The 17,933-nt window shown below is 33.9% G+C and overlaps 1 protein-coding gene across 19 annotated transcripts; it reads right to left on the bottom strand.

Moving 5' to 3' along the window:
- Positions 1-2,279: 2,279 nt before the first annotated feature.
- Positions 2,280-17,474, bottom strand: PRR27 (proline rich 27). Of its 19 annotated transcripts, none has more exons than XM_025435793.3 (8): positions 17,279-17,474; positions 14,770-14,911; positions 14,457-14,510; positions 11,478-11,605; positions 10,407-10,425; positions 9,900-9,958; positions 6,018-6,479; positions 2,280-2,376 (listed from the first exon to the last, which is right to left on the bottom strand). In XM_025435793.3, the coding sequence occupies exons 4-8, from the start codon at positions 11,523-11,525 to the stop codon at positions 2,308-2,310; spliced, it is 657 nt and encodes a 218-aa protein (XP_025291578.3). In that variant the 5' UTR covers positions 11,526-11,605; positions 14,457-14,510; positions 14,770-14,911; positions 17,279-17,474; the 3' UTR covers positions 2,280-2,307. The 19 variants fall into 19 exon arrangements, with proteins under 19 accessions (XP_025291578.3, XP_025291576.3, XP_048948990.1 ...); XM_025435791.3 differs by having other exon boundaries at positions 11,478-11,536; XM_049093033.1 differs by having other exon boundaries at positions 10,402-10,425; positions 11,478-11,536; positions 17,279-17,473.
- Positions 17,475-17,933: the final 459 nt, after the last annotated feature.

The raw sequence follows: 17,933 nt of genomic DNA, 5'->3' as shown, positions 1-17,933 counted from the left end.
CCTGGTTTCTCATTCTTACAGGAGGTTTCCAAGAGAATTCCCAGAAGTGAGTATAAAGTTCATCTCCATCATATTGCTTTTGCTTGTCAAAACTCAGTATGTTGGAGGATAGAGAAAACAGAAGATTAATGTTACTACTTCTGTAGGATAGTAACTAGTTGTGCCAGTTATTTTTATTTCTATTTTTAATTATAAATGTAAGTGCTGTCATCAGGAGTTTCTCAAATGATTGTCTTTTGTAGCATTGTCTATTTCATTGGGCAAATTTTACCCATGCCAGAGGGTCTTTTTAGACAGTGGTATTGAGATTTCAAAATTTTTGAATATTTTCGCATATTGAGACATTGCTATTATCTAACTTTTAACTAAGGTTTCCTTTGTTCTTTTAGTGTTCCTCCCTTGTTCTTAAAGATCTTAATTACATATTTGTTGCTCTTTTTGTGTTACTAAATGCACAATCCTACCAATGAGTCCAAATTGTAATGTTGTCAAAATTTGTGTACTTTTGAACCCCAAAGATTTCAAAATCTACTGAATTTTCCAGGCCATTTGTAATCCATGTCACTGCACTAGCAGCAGACACTTGATTTTCTGCCACACTTTTCCGCCAGCAGTGGGACAGGACTTTGGCACTCCTGTGTCCCCATTTTCTTCTTCTACTACTTGTAAGCAGTCCCCGGAAGGCCTTAAAAATATTAACCTACTTAATTTCCTTTCCTTTGTACCTCATGTAGGGTCAACTCTGCAGGATCTCAGTCCTATACATTCATTTTCTTTCCCCTGATTTTCAGGTTCAAATAGACTTCACTGGGAACTGACTTATGGGGATTCATATACTTGATATGAAGCTCTGAGTTTACCAAAATATTCATTCATTGCCCAAATACCATCCATCTTCCTATGTCTGAGTAGGGTAATTTAATAAGGAGTTATTCTTTCATCAACACAATACCTAATTCACACCTTCAGTGTGAATTCTATCTGTTATCACTATGATAGGGTGTGAGATGATTCCCCATGTGATCTTTGTTTTAATCCCATGGAAACTATGGATGTTGCCTTACTTGGGGTAAAACAGGTCTTTGAGAGATGTGATTAAATTAAACTGTGATTTAAATTTTAAAATAGAGAGATCCTGGATTATATGAGTGGGTCCTAAATGTAATCATATGTATCCTTATAGAGGGAGGCAGAGGACGACTTGAATGCACACAGGAGGGAAAAATGGAAAGTGCGGCACAGAGATTTGATGATGTGTTCCTTGAGGATTAGAATGATGGGAGACAAGTTAAAGAAAGCTAGCAGCCACAGAAAGAAGCTAGAAGAACCAAAGCTCTCCAAAAGCCTATTGAGGGACCATGGTCCAGTAAAATCGATATTTGACTTCCAGAACTGTAGGAGAATGCATTTTTGTTGCTTTTAGCTAACAACTTTATGATAATTTATTGCAACAGGCAGAAGAAACAAATATAGCCATCATGTTCAACTTCATGCCAGTTTGTATGTCTTCTAATTTTTAATAAAGTACTAACTCCATGATATGCTTTCTCATCCTGCTTCTGACACTTTTCTAAATGTGTAACCTTTGATAATCATTTATCCTCTCTGTTACTCACTTTCCTAATATGTAAGATGGGGATGATATTACTATCTATTTAGTAGTTATTATAAGGACTTAAGTTAATTGTTAGGAGTTTAGAAGAATGCCTGGAACTGGCAAATGTTATGTAAGATGATAATAAATAAATATTTTTAAAAGTAGATCAAATATTTCGAAGGGAAGAAAATGGGGAGAGCTATAGAATGATGGTTGTCTCCCATTTAACTAACTTCTGTCACATTTTCAAAAGAAATAATTTGGAAACAAACCCTTAAAAAATTCTATTAGTAAAAAAAAAAAAAAAAAAAAAAAGGGCACCCGGTGGTTCAGTGGCTGAACATCTGCCCTTTGTCAGGTCGTGATCCCGGGGTCCTGGGATTAAGTCCTGAATCAGGCTCCTTTGGGGAGCCTGCTTCTCCCTCTGCCTATGTCTCTGCCTCTCTGTGTCTCTCCTGAATAAATAAAGGAAATCTTTAAAAAAAAATTCTATTAGTGCTTTTTTTTTTTTTTTTAGATGGTGTTGATTCAAAAGAAAGACACATTTCGATTGCATGTTTAAATCTCTGACAATTATTTACGTATTTAGGAAATAGCCTTTTACAATTTTCAATGGAAAAAGTACAACATTAACATCATTTCTATATAAATGAAGTCAAATGAAAAAAATACCACAAGCCAATTAATATGTGAGACTAGAGTTTTTAATATCACAGAATGAAAGGCTTTCGAAAAGAAAGTAAATTTTTGTAGATTTTAATTGATTTCTGCAACAATGTCTGAAAAAAACGAAAATAACATTAGTTTTGTATAATAAAATTATAAATTTATTTATTTGTATAATAAGTTTATGTATTTGTATAATAAAATTCCAAATTTACTCACACAGCAAAATATTGTTTTACACTTTTAATGTTAAAAAACTATATTGACAAGTTATCTACAAATCCATACTAGATTATGCATACACTCTCGTAAAATTTTATTTTAAAATGCAACATTAATCCAGTATTATGCTTTATTTGCATGCATGTCTGTATTATACAGGATTCCTTTGTGTGAAGGTCTTGGGTCCAGTTCAACATAATCTTCTAATACTGAATAGGGCGAAATAGAATTCCTTCTCTGCCTTGAGAGACTTTTCTAGAAAAGTAGCATACTTTCTCTGTTACTTGTTGTGAGTTAAGTAATTAATGGGGCAAGAAACTAAACATAAATGCTTACTGAAAACATGAAATTATTAAATTTGTCTACTATCTTGAACTAATTTACCAATATCTTTTTATCTTATATAATAGCAAAATAAGTAAAAACTGAAAGAAAGTAGCAATATTAAAATTTGAAGCTTTTTAATCGCCTTGGCAATAGTGTTAATAAGAGACATTACCGACAATATTAACTGCCCTCTTAATTGGTTTTCAATTCTACTTTAACTACTAATGTTGCCTCAGTAGAAATTCTGATTCGGCTTATAAAACAAAGTAAAATAAAGCCTTGACTTGACATTTTCCTGTCCAATTTTATAACAGTAAAATTGGAACAGCTTTGGGAAGGGATGAAGGAGAACTTGGAATGAGATTAACCAAATTTTTTGTTCAGATGAACTCAGGTGGAATGAGTACAAGTGAGCTTTTTGACCAATGCCTTTTTCCCCAGGATAACGTGTAATGGGGGATGGAGGGCATGTCTGTGGGGGGAAGGGGTAGGGATTGGGAGATTTCAGATACAAATCATTGTTTATGTTTTCTAAGGTAGTGGTTTCTGGTGTGGGTTAAGGATAGAGGCTGAATGGATATAATACAGAATGATCTGCGACAACTTTAGCAATGGTTCCTCTCATGCATAATTCAACCCCCACACTTCCTATGGAATTTTCTTCCTTCTTTTGACCACTATTATCTAAGAATATTCATTATAATCAATTTGGATTCATTTAAAGAAAACCTATCTACTCAGTTCCTGAGTTCATTACACAGGACATGAATTCAAATTGCAGAAGTTCTAGGACACAGGGTACCAAATGCCTCTCCATACCCCACTTTCTTGTTTTCATGTAGTAAAAATATATTCCAAGGTGGTTTCAGATGATGAGATTTAGTCTATTTAATGTGTGATTTTTAAATCTCAGTATCATGTATGACTTACAGAAATAAATGATTGGTACTCTCTTTTCTAGAAAATTTCATTTCTTTACCTTAAAAAAAAGTTTTTTCATGCATGATAAAATGTGCTTCATTTCGTAATATTGGGTCTCTCTTTCCTGAATAACTTTTATTCTCTAGGAAGTTGTATCTGGTCATCTCTTTATGACTCACTCCTATTTAGAATACTCTGTATTGCCACCATACTTAGCCTTTGAAAATAGAAGACTGGTCAAATCATTCTACTCAGTGAAGGTCCTTGATAAATTCCTTTGGCTAAGGAAAAAGTCCAAATATTTAGCAGTGTTTTCAAGGCCCATTTTTCTTGAGTCCTATTTTTTTTATCCATACTTTCCCACATTTTTCCTCTACCCTCATGTGAGCCATAGCATATGTTTGTAGATGGAAAGTGCTTTGCATCAAAGAAACCTACTAAATGAACATGTTATTGTGTAGAACATTGTAGAATAAAGCTAGCTCTTTATACTTCTCTGGAGCAATTTCAAATGACCTTTTAGCTTGATCCTGATCTTTATCAAAAACAAAGGAACAGGAAGAAAATTTGTACCTCCTTCTAGAAAGCAATTGCCAGGAGTATTTGATTAGTGGCAATGTACTGCAGAATTTATTCACTGATGGATTTAAGTTCACATTTTTTTTTAGCCTGTTCCCTGAATTTAGAGTATCTTCTATGTAATTGGAATCCTTTTATAGAATAGCTCAATTGCTTGGACTATGTCTACTAAAATTTAGGGAATGGATGCTTCTTAAAGAGTTTTTAAAGAATGAATATTTTTCAAAAGCTTAGAGAACTATACTTTAGGGCAAGATGAGTAAGAGAAAGTGGTATTACCTTCTTATCTGGAACACATTTTAAAAAATATACCAAACAAAGGAGAAGCAGCAGTTTCTTGAGATCTGAACATTAAGCTATGAAGGACAGGAATTCCTAAGAGACAGGAAGCAACTGAAGTGAACCCTGTGATTGTCCTTGCTTACTGCCTGGAGAGATTCCAGGTATTCGAGAAGGGAGATGGAGCTAGGGGTCCAGGAAGACATGGTAGCTGAAATTCACACAGCAGAGCATCAGAGAGGAAAGAGAGGGACAAAGACACAGATAAAATGATCTAAAGAGGTTACCCTTATATTTTCAACTGAGTATAGATTATTCATTTGAAGATATCACGTGAGGCCAGGTTTCAAGAACCACCTGAAAGACAAAATGGAGCAATATCTGGTGCTCACAGAGAGCAGGCAAAAATTTTTGATCTCATAAGAGTAAAAAATCTCAAAATTCACAGGGCATAAACTTGAGTACTTAGAATGGCTTGATCTCTGTAATGGGAAAAATTAGCCTTAGATAAAAAGGTTTCTTTGTTCCTGCTTAATAAGGCTTAAAAGCATAGGAAGCTAATGCCATCCTTAAGTAAAGCTCATGAACGTGTGGATATGTGAAGAACAATGTTTCCCCCTAATATCAGAAACAGGGCAAGGATGTCTATCTGATCACCTTTATTTAACATTGAACTGGAGGCTTAAGCCAGTACAGTGTGCCTTAACAAATAAATAAATGGAAGTAAATCAGTAGCATAGAGTTTGAAAATTAAAATATTTATTAACAGATGAATGGGTAAAAAAATATGATATGGCTGTATCATGAAACACTTTTCTGGGAAAAAAAGACAACTATTGATGTACTTAACTACATGGACAAATTTCTAAATAATTATGTTGAGTGAAAGAAAGCAGGCACATAAAAGTATTTACAGTATGATTCTGCTTACATGCAGTTCTAGAAAATGTGAATTAATCTGTAAGGACAGAAATAGATTAGGGATAGGAGAAAGGGGAGGATGGGATTTTTTTCTTTTTTCTTTTTTTTGTAAGATTTTATTTATTTATTAGAGAGAGAAAGAAAGAGAGAGAGAGAGGCAGAGACACAGGCAGAGACAAAGGCAGAGGAGAAGCAGGCTCCATGCAGGGAGCCCTACGTGGGACTCAATCCCAGGTCTCCAGGATCAGGCCCTGGGCTGAAGGCGGCACTAAACTGCTGAGCCACCGGGGCTGCCCGGGATATATTTTTTTCATTGGTATATTCTTATGTCCAAACTTACCATGGTGTATCTTTCCAGTACCTGTAGTTTGCTGTTTGCCAATTGTTTCTTAATAAAGCTGTTCAAAATGTTTAAGATGATATTTGTTTGCTTATGGGGAGATTCAGTTTCTTTCTCTCTCCTACAAATTCCATGCATTATGGGAGTAAGATTTAGGCAACCCACCTTGTCAGGAGAAGTAGAAGGCTGAGGTTCTGCGGCAGCAGGCTCGGCTTCGTCGGGTTCTATGGGCCCAGGCTCAACTGCAATAAGCTTTGGGTTGGGAGGTGATGTAGTAGGTGTGGTACGAGGTGTAGCTACATAAGGTTCTGCAGGCATAGGCATGGGAGCATTGAATGTGGAAAAAGGTCCTTCCATTCTACTTGCAGGAGGGACAAAGTGGGAAGGTTTCTGAGGAGAAGGGCTCAACCAAGTAGTTAAGGGAAAACTAGGAATGAGGTAGAGGGGGGCTCCAGGAGAAGGGAGAACCCAGGAATAGGGTGGTGTCCCTGTATCAGGGTCAGGATTCCCAAGGTAATTGGGGGCTTTTTTTTTTGAAGGGCGAAAAGGAGGAACAAAATCAATGTCTGATATTGGGTAAGGAATAGTCAGAGATGGGCTAACTGGGTAATGATTGCCACTGTAATCCTAAAGGAGAAGCAAAGAAGTCTGTTAAAGTTGATTGCTTCTACCTATCCTATCTATATATTACCCATGTTATCACTAAAACGATATTCAATAAGTAAAGATTATTTTTTTTAAGTTTTTCCTTTTTTAAAAAAGGATTATTTATTTATTTATTATTTATTTATTTATCAATGAGAGAGACACACTGAGAGAGAGGAAGAGACAGGCAGGGGGAGAAGCAGGCTCCATGCAGGGAGCCTGACGTGGGACTCGATCCCAGGTCTCCAGGATTATGCCCTGGGCCAAAGGTAGCTCTAAACCGCTGAGCCACCTGGGCTGCCCAAAGATTATTTTTGTAAGGATTCTAATTTAGTGTCTCTCATTCTCTCTCTCTCTCTCTCTTTTAAATATTTTATTTATTTATTCATGAGAGACACACAGAGAGAGAGGCAGAGACACAGGTAGAGGGAGCAGCAGGCTCCCTGTGAGGAGCCCAATGCAGGGCTCTATCCCAGGACCCCAGGATCATGCCCTGAGCCAAAGTCAGACCCTCAACCACTGAGCCACCCTTTAGTCTCTTTCGTAAGGCTAATTTGCTTCCATAATTTTTCAATAGAAGCTAATAATTTTTTGAAAAAACTGAATAATTCTCAATTTTGGGGGAAATATTTTGTGTTTGGGTAAATCAGAGCGTCATAAACTGAACAATATGCCAGCTTAGGTCAGGATAAAAATAGAAGGAAAGAGTGTACACAGTATAGGATTGTTATTTCCAGGTCTCCTTCTCAGTACCTTCCACCCAGCTCACTGTTCTTATTGTCCCCCTAGATGTCTTAAGGGCCTCACTGAAGCATTCACTTAGTTAGACTGCTCTTTTGATCTCTTCCCCATCCTCCAGCATACTTGTCCGCTCATCAAGGCCAAGGATCTCAAAATATTATTAAGAAGGAAAGCAGACTGGATGTGGATGAGTGACTACTGGCTTTAAAAAAAATTGAGATATACTTATTATAGTTAAGATCATGTTGTATATTTGAAAGTTATTAAGATCATAGATCTTAAAAGTTTTCATCACAAGAAAAAAATTGTAACTGTGCGGTGATGGATGTTAGCTAGACTTAATGTGGTGATCATCTTGCAATATCTACTACTGACTTTTCCAATTTAATTTTCCCTGTGGTGTTTGTGTTTTAGATGAGAGCATTATTAATGTGGCTGATGCATTTACTATTAAATTTCAAATGATTTCTTTTGGTTGAAGGACCTCTACAGCCTCCAGTTGCTCCAGGGTTGTCTATTACATGTGTGTGAGACTGTCAGTGAGCTCTAGGTTCACAAAATTATGTAGAAATTTGACGGGCACTAAGGGGAGCACTTGATGGGATGACAACTGGGTGTTATTCTATATGTTGGCAAATGGAACACCAATAAAAAATTTAAAAAATTTAAAAAAATTAAAAAATAAATTTACAGAAAATTAAGACATTTCTTGGTCTCAATACCTAAAATTTTTTCCTATCATAAATTTGTCAGTTTTCATGAGCAGTTTTGGTATATGTTGGTTTATCTATCAAGATCCTAGATTCTTTGATTCATTGCATAGCTCAATTTGTAACATAAAGAATTTTAAATGTTTAAAACATAAATATTTTAAAATTATAAACTATATTTAATATTTCTTATGTCTTCATGTTAATGCTAACTAATTAGGACAGACTTATTTTCTTTACATATATTCCAAGTTAATTTGTCAATAGCAGACACCATTTATGAACATAGATCCAGTTTTCATATTTGTTAGAAAATATTGCCTTCTTTATTAACAGTACTTTTCTGTGATATATAACTTTATTTATACAATTAAATTTCAGTTTAAAGCATTTAATCTAAAGTGCAAGCAGTGAAACTGGATATAAGTATGAATAGGAAAATTACAGGATATATAAATATACATACGCTTATATTTGTATGTTCATTTTTATTTTTATTTATTTTAAAGATCTTATTTATTTATTCATGAGAGACAGAGAGAGAGAGAGGCAAAAATACAGGCAGAGGGAGAAGCAGGTTCTATGCAGGGAGCCGGATGTGGGACTCAATCCCAGGACTCCAGGATCACGCCCTGGGTTGAAGGCAGGCGCTAAACCGCTGAGCCACCCAGGGATCCCCTGTATGTTCATTTTTTAATGAACTATAGCAAGCAAAGAACCTGTTTTTAAATTACTTAATTTTAGGAAAAACATAATACTGAATTATTTAACATTATTAGATAGAAAATACTACTTTTTTTGAAAATACTATTTTAAAAAGAAAATAATACAGACTACATTTTAATATTGTAAAATATAAAAAATATGAACATATTTTACATGTTCACCAGATGAGAGAAATCTCTAAAAACAAAGAAAATAATGTTGGTTTTAAATTTCATGCCACTGAAAAATACCATTCTTTAGATCTCGACCTACATTCAGAGTGACTGTAACTGACAAAACTCTCCAAGCAACTTGGGATTTTCTTTTTTATGTGATAGAGTTGTTTGCCTTGTTTTCCTGTGACTATGTAGACTTTTCTGTTATTCTAAATACATTCTTGCAAAATAGCTATTCAATGGCCAATATTAATGTTCTGTTAGGGTCATTGTTTCTTCCCTATCATTAAATTTCTCATTCATATTTATTTGTAAACTTTCATGTACAGGGCACAATTCTGTGGCTAGTGGCTTTTTTACACTAGCTATTTACATTAGAGAATCATCTGTGTTCATTACACAGTCCCCTGAGACTAAATAAGGCTTTGCAATATAAATTCTCAATAAAGGCAGATGGTTCCTCAGTGGCTTTGGGATTTTAAGCTTTTCCTTCATGGATTTTTAGGGATTTATTTTTATAAAGTATAAAATGAGGGCCTACTATGTGTTATGCATGTGCTAGATATTGGGATTCGAAGTATTGAAAAGAACAAACAGGGTTTCTTTATTCAGATCTAGTTACTACATCTCCAGCCAATCCAGCTCCTCATTAAAATTTAATATTTTATAAAGACCAAAACAAATCAATAAACAAAAACTAGCATCAGACCTTTAAATACAAAGAACAAACTCATCATTGCCAGAGGGAAGGGTGTGGGTAGATGGGTGAAATGGGTGAAGGGGAGTATGTGATATAAACTTCCAATTAGGGGCAGCCCTGGTGGTGCAAGGGTTCTGGAGACCCGGGATCGAGTCCCACGTCAGGTTTCCTATATGGAGCCTGCTTCTCCCTCTGCCTCTGTCTCTGCCCCTCTTTCCCTCTGTCTCTATGAATAAATAAAATCTTAAAATCTAAAAAAAAAAACCTTCCAATTATGGAATGAAGAAGTCATGAGAATAAAAGACACAGCAAAGAGAATACAGTCAATGACATTGTAATAGTGTTGTATGGTGACAGATTATAGATATACCTGTGGTGACCACAGCATAACAGACAGAGAAGTTGAATCACTATGTTGTACACCTGAAACTAATATATAACATTGCCAATTATACTCAAATAAAACATTGAAGAAAAAAAAGAATTGAGTATTGTATATAATATTTCTTTCCAATTTAGTTTGAAATTGGAATTACTGAGTTAAAAATGTTAAGTTTGAAGCATTGTCATAAATTTTGTAGAGGCATGAAGATGAAACTTGAGCATAGCAAAAAAATCTATCACACTGCAGAGAGACTGCACGTACTTCGCACTTCTGCTCATGAAAAGAAATAGAGACCTGGTGGGAAATATGTTAAACACAAATATATTTGTACTCCATAAATATTTTTCTATCAAATAAGAATAGATTAATAGTACTAATATTTTAACAGCAATAGCATTGCATTGTAAACAAATCAAAGATTTTTAAAATGTAAAATACACTTTAAGGTAAGAAACAAATACATTCATATGTAAATTTAAAGTTTTACCTCACCAAGGAAGTGGAAGCGCTTCTAAAACAAAGGAAAAATTAATACACTATAGTTATTTATTTAAAAACATCTGTACCCAGATTTCCATATTACTGAAGAATTTGTACAGTCTTATTAATATAGTTTATTTCTTCTTTTTAAAGATTTTATTCATTTATTTGAAAAAGAGCTTGAGAGAGCACACAAGTGGGGTGGGGCGAACAGAATTTTGATATCTACCTCATAGAATGGTTTTGAGGATTAAATAATTATCTAAAGTATCTAAGAGGGAGGAGGAGAAGCAGACTCCCTGCTGAGCGGGGAGCCCAAAGCCCAGCTCCATCCCAGGATCCTAGGATCATGACCTGAGACTGAGCTGAAGGCAGACACTTAACTGACTGAGCCACCCAGGTGTCCCACTTTATTTCTTTTTAAAATATGAATCACTAGTATAAATGGTTTGTTATTGTTATCAACATATGTTTTTGACCTCAATGATTGTCTTAGAAAGTTTTACTTTGGCTGAAGGATTTTGGTTTGTAATTTTCTACATGTACATAAATCTTACCAACTGAAAGATCACTTGGCTGTTATTTATATATTTGGTTTTGCTGCTCTCTTTCACCCTGAGGTTTTGTTTGCATTCTGTGTGTGGGTGTGTGCATACTTGTGCATCTAAGTGCCACTTCTTTACACTTTCAGAAGGATCATCTATTCACTTCTTCTCCCATTAAGCTTCAATATATTTTATGAATTCACCACAGATTATGCACAAGAATTTGAAGACATAAACTCTATTAAAACAATCTACATGGCATTCTGGTTCCCTGTAACTTTATCCTCCTCTTGCCCACTGCATTTTTGAGCTAACCTCTTTTCCTTGCTGGTTAGTCATTTAGATAACACAATATTATTCTTTTGCTCTTAAAAATTTCTTTTGAAAAGTTTGGCACAACGAACCTCATGCCCGTTAACATGTCTCTCTGCTTCATTGTTATCAACGCTATAATAACTTATGTCAATAATGTGAATTCCTATCTACAATTATTAGATGGCTATACTCTTGTTATAATTTTAGATGTCTATTTACTTACCTTTGCAAGAACAGCACACAAGATGCAGGCCCATAATAGAAGCTTCATTTTGAGTGACCCTATGAAGATTATTTTTATAAAGTGGTTGTTTCAGAAAACACACAATGTATATTTTAGTTGTTTCTCTTCTAGAGAGAGACAAAAGAATACATGGCTTTCTTAGTCTGATTAGAAGCACCCTCAACAGAAAATTTGATCCTGCTATTAACTACTGTCCACATGACCTAACAGGAATGATGCTAAAACAAAACTATTTTTCTGCAAATGTCCTTCAACAATTAATTGGCTTCTAAAGTTTAAGCTTCTTTAAGTAGGAGTGAACTCATTTAGTTACCTAGGGATATAATTATGCGATTTGTCACAGAGGGTTTACCATGAGATAAAATTGCTTAAAGAAAACCATTCTATGGGTGCTATATTAGGGTTTTCTTTTTACAGATTGAGTGGGAGATGGATATCAACCACTTGGAAACACTCCCTTCTTAAAGTTGTTGCCACTGTATGCTTTGGCATAAACCTTTAGGCTCTTAATCATCCATTTTTTCCCTCTGTCTCTGAAAAGTGGTGGGGCAGCCATATGTTCAGGTGTGTGCCTTGATTAGGCTCAATTTTTTTCAAAGAAAGTAAAACCAATCTAAAGTTGGTTGTCTTCTCCCTTCCTCAAAAATATAGATTATGTCTACTCTTAAAGTAAAAATACCTATGCAAGGCATTTATATAATATTATTTAATATCTCAAAGTGAGAAAAATATAAATGTCAAGAAGTATTTTATTAAGAATAATGATACCAGGTTCATGATATCATGAATGAATATTCATGAATATTCAGATGTTAAATATAGCTAAAGTATTTGATGGAGTATTTCTAATTAGATCATGGCTGATTTTTAAAATAATCTCCACAATTTCATTTTGTCTTCTACAGTCTACATTTTTTTTTGTGAAGTGAGAATGTATTACTAGTATGCTAAATGTATTTTAATAGTATGAAGTATTTCCAAGTTTTTGATGAAGCTATGAATGGTTTAGTGCCTAATTTGTAACAAGACCTAGGCTGCAAAATTATATTCATGGGGGAAGCCCTGGAAATTATATACTCCATCCATTTCTCAAAACATATTTTAAACATTTTGGATCACCTATTTACCTGTTCAACATGGTTTTGATCATATATTGAATAATCTTTGCTATAATGTTCTTTGGTATTACACATCTGCTTTTTGTTGAGATATTGCATAAGAAAGAAACTGTTAGGTTTTACTATTGTTTTTTAAGTTGTAAAGATGTATGGGACAACAACCTGTGCCTCATTCTCGTTCCCTATAGACAGCACTGGAGAAATTCCTGGCAAATCCCAACACCTAGACTTTTTTTTTTTTTTTTTTGAGCTATGGATATACTTTTATGTCCTAGATACATAATATTAATTATCTCTTATTTTAGTATGTAGTTTTGTTTTTTGCTGACCAGGAATTTCAGAGTCAAATATCTTAGCTATATATAGAACTCTACAGGACATTATGGCACCTCATTTGGGAATGCTTACTCCATCTCTGGCTTTATATTATTTCCCCTAATTTTGCTTTTCCTGTATCAAAATACTAATATATATTTTTAAAAATTCTGTTTTACTTATTTTGCAAGCTGTCTTAAATCCTTTTAGAATGGGTCATATTATAAACAAACAGAAGAACAAATTAAGCAATCAAATAAGTCTCCTAAAATTGTTTATAGTGCTAAAATTTCTGTGGTATATTTTAACATTTTTGTGAAAAGAAAATAAAAATTTTACTGGTGATGCAAAACTATGAATTTATACCTAAAGAAGATAATATTTTATTCTTTAATATAGATCAGTTATTTTTAAATTATCCTATACTTCATTGTATAGCACATATAACCTAAAGGTTAACAATATAAAGTTAATGAATGTATTTATTGATCTCTCTAAAATCATTCTTTTAAGCCTTATCTGAATTTCTGAAATAGGAGGATTTAATTGGCTGGAGCCAGATTTTCCTACACATATTATATGGCAAATGTCTAATTTGCCAAAATAATATTTGTTATCTTGTCTAATAATTATCTAATAACTGTCAAATTATATCATGCTTGAATTTTTAGAAGAATCCCTCCCTTATCCCACTATTATTTTGAGAACCTATTAATTTGATTATATATAATGGCCCCCAAATATAGATAAATATAGATAAAATAATGTGAGAATGTGCGTATTCACCTTTTTAAATGTGCTTTGAACAGAAATCTATATAATTGGTTTAAATAGTACCAGCTTAAATTGTTATAGATAATCTGTTATTTTTTAAACAAATTTATTTATTTATTTGAGAGAGAAAGAGAGAGAATAAGAGTGCAAGAGTCAGGTGAGGGACAGAGGGAGAAGTAGACTCCCCACTAAGCAGGGAGCCTAATGCAGGGCTTGATACCCAGACTCCAGGATCATGATGGAGCTGAAGGCAGACACTTAACCAGCTGAGACACCCAGGTGCCCCCATAAGCATAGTTTTATTTAATTTAACTTTTGCCTTAATGTGACTATTAATTTAATGAAGCTCTTAATGCTTTAGCAGTTCTGTTAAAGATGAATAAGTATTTCTTCTTCACAAAGAATAAAAAAAAATAAGCTGTTCCTATCAGAATACTTAACAGCTAACAAAGAACTCAGTTATAACTTTGGAGTTCTAAAAAGATCATTTGAGAATGGAAAAATCCCAGATTTAGCAATATTTAAAAACCTTTTCTTCCTTGTTTCATTTAGTTTATTTATCAATATATCACTTTTGATTTAGTACTTTAGAATGCTCCAGAAGGAACAAAGAATTCATGTCTCATTCAAATAACAATTTTCCCTTCTCCTTTTCCTCAGTTTTTTTTTTTTTTTTCTTCAAATAGCTTTTAAGTGAGAGGGGATCACTGGACTCCACTCTTGAGTTCTTGAGTTCAGAACATGAGAATACCTGAGTATCCCCATCCTTTTAGGGTTTATGTGAAATCCTGAATCCACTCTGAACCTAGAGATTTAAAAAAGAAAATTCCTGTGATGAGTCTTCTCTTACGTAGTCTTGAAGTGATCATTGAGATGTGTGTTAGATTAAATGTACACAACACCCTGTGTTACTAACTTCTACAAAAGAGAGATAATGTAAATATGCACTTACAGGTACTCTATGAAATTCTATCTAATTGTGACCTAAGGGAGAATCTTTTAAAAATGGAAGCATCTTTATACTGGGAGGAGGGGGGCAGGAGGGTGCCACAAGGGGAGGATACCTTGTTCCAGGATGGAAACTAATGACTGGAGATCTGGTCTTGCTCTGGACACTGTGCCTCACTCTCTTTCTTCCAGTGATATTTATAAGAAGTCTTTAATTTAAAGTTTATTCTTTTGTTTTGAAATAAATCAGCATAATATCTGAAAAAATAAAAACCTATCAATTTGACTTATTTGGCTGTAAATTGCTCCCCTCATTTCAGAAAATCATAAAAATAGACAAGTTCCCATGACTTGGCAGTAAAAGAGAAATTTAGGAACTCCATTAAACTTAATTACTAAATACACTTTGCAAATATTGATTACTTGATTGAATTTTGACATCTCCAGAAAGTATGATGAAGGAATTTTATGCTTGATTCATTTTATGTTAAACCTGAAAACAGTTTAATATAAATATTTTTAAAAATAACAGGGTGGTATTTTTTTCTATATTAGTGTTACAAACATGAATTACCTATTATGAATAAATATTTTAAAAAGAGCTCTTCTGTAATGTAAATTTATTATTGACAACCAAGTATTTCTGGTAATATGCAATATAAATAAGAAGTAGTAAAAGACATAATATCAGCTGGCAGTGCCGAAGTCATAATCAGAGTAATGTGAAGTGATTTAGCTTGATACCTTCTTGAACCATAGTAAGGGCTATAGTGTTTAAGATGAGAAAACCCTTTTTACCCCAAGTATATAATTTTCTTTATGTAGAATCAATTGACATACCCCCCCAACAGCCTTGCAGAAGGAAAAGTGCTTGCATACAACCATTCAAATATTAACCTTATTATCTACTAAACTATAGCATAGTTCTGGCATTCAGTAAAATAATTATAAGTATATAGAAAGGCAAAAAAATAGTCTACAGATTAAAAAAAAGCAATCACCAGAACCAAAGTCAGTTATTAAACTGCCTTGTTGGAGCTCTCAAACAGAGAATTTAAATAATTTTGAATAATACATTGAAGGCTCTAATGGTAAAGTAGACAAGATGCAAGATTACAAAGGTAATTTCAGCATAGAGAGGGAAAATATAAAAAAGAGTGAAATGGAAATGCTAGAAATCAGAAGTTCACTAACAAAGAAAAAGAATGCATTTGATTTGGCTCATCATTAGACTCAGCACAGCCCAGGAAAGAATCAGAGAACTTGAAGATATGTTCCTTCCTTCCTTCCTTCCTTCCTTCCTTCCTTCCTTCCTTCCTTCCTTCCTTCCTTCCTTCCTTCTTTCATTCCACTCTTCTTTTCTTCTTTCCTTTTTTCCTTCACTTGATCATTCACTTAGTCACTTAGTACTACTGTTCTAGACCCTAGAGAATATAAGAGATGTAACCCAGTGGATAAAAGGCAGTTGGAGGACAAAATTATAATAAGGGCTTTGGAATTTAAAGCTCCAAAGATATCACTTTTTTTTATGAATGAAGAATTTAAAAAGGTGTAAACTTAATTAACCTCCTATTTCACACTGTTATACTAAAAAAATGGGTATTATTAAGTTTATTACTTTGTGATTCAACAGTATGGGAAACCTATGGATTATATTTGACGGTTGGAAAGAATGGATGTGAAAAATAAGCTTTCTTTTCTTATATTGCTTACATTTTAATTTGGGAAGCCAACAAATATATGGAGATATTCAGGCCTCAGTTAGATTCACCTATCTAAATTTGAGGGATGGCTGTTATAGAGTTGAATCTTGAGAATTAGGAGCTGATATTTGTTGGCTGATTGTATGTGGCAATTAAAATGCTTAAAATGGATAAGATCATATAGGAAAAATATGTAGAGTTAAAAAGAAGTGGCTGAAGTCAGAGTCCTAGAGAATATCAATTTTTGTGTAAAGAAGAGGCATCCATGCAAAATACCTAGAAGAAATGGCTAAAGAAAGAGAATTATAAAAATTACCAGAAAGTACATCTTAATCAATAGGTCCAAACAAAATAGTGCGCCTAGGGGCAACTTATTCATTTTCTACTAAAATTTCCTCATCTATAAATAATTAATTAATTAATTAATTAATTAATTAATTTTTCCTCATCTGCAAAGTGTAATATTAATCATTATTAGTAATGTAATAGTAATAAAAATAGTTGTAAGGTTAATTGGGTCAAATATATAAGTTACCCTGCTACTCAGATCATATATTATAATCGTCATTATTACTTTTGCCACAATCTATTAAATAGGTGATATTATAGAGGGAATTTTTTTACAAGTATCAAAAGAGCTATTAGCTTTAACATAAAGGAAGGTCACTATATTCTTTGAGACTTGAAGGAGACAGTCAATGTTGAGATTTATCAAGTTATTGAAGTATTATACTAGGTGGTGGATAGTGTTTGGGCTTGGTGGACTCAGTATAGTCTATGAAATAGAAGGGGGAATTTTTTTTTCTAGTAGGATTAGTGGTAAGTGTAAGGAGAGTCGAGGAAGGCAGCTAACTAATGCCAATAAGACAAAGTTTGATAAACAGTCTTTCGTGACAAAAAAAAATTTAGAAAAAGAACTTACTTTAGGATTCAGCTGCTTGGATGAAGTGGTAGTAGAAATTGAGTTCGTGGTTGGGTGTTTTCCAGACAGGACTAAGTGCAGAGAGACGGAAGGGTTATATGTACTACGAAGATAAATTTTGAAATAGTCAAGGATAAAGTCTGGGCTATGTAAGAAAGGGAGTGAAAATAGAATAGAGAGAATGGAATATAATCAGAGTGTTAAGGGATGGAATGTTCTATGAAGACAAAAGACGTCTCTTAGCTTCTTCCTATTCTGTCCCTTCAAAGTATATGTCATATATTACTGCCTTCTGAAAAAAAAAAAAAGCCTTTAGTGTTCAGCCTAAATAAGAACGGAAATGAGCCTAAAAAGGATTGGATAGAATGGAATATAATGGGAGGGTTAAAGGACTGGAATATTCCATGAAGTCAAAGAGAAAGTCTCCAATTTTCACCAAAGACACATGTCACTCTCCTGTGAACACTCCTTCAGTGTCTTCCCATCACAACCAAATGCCTAACAAATTTCTAAGCTCAATAACCTTCATCTGTATCTCTTCCTTTCTGACCTCTGATCTACGTTTCTTTAACTTCCCTTCCTTCTCTGTCTTCTCTGGATATGTTCATCCCCCTAGAGAGTTTCCTTATAATACATGCATGCACCCACTTGTTTG

This window comes from Canis lupus, chromosome 13 (genome assembly GCF_003254725.2).
Source record: "Canis lupus dingo isolate Sandy chromosome 13, ASM325472v2, whole genome shotgun sequence".
Taxonomy (NCBI): Eukaryota; Metazoa; Chordata; class Mammalia; order Carnivora; family Canidae; genus Canis; species Canis lupus.
Note: the sequence above shows the minus strand (reverse complement) of the source record. Positions and strands in the feature narration are given on the sequence as shown.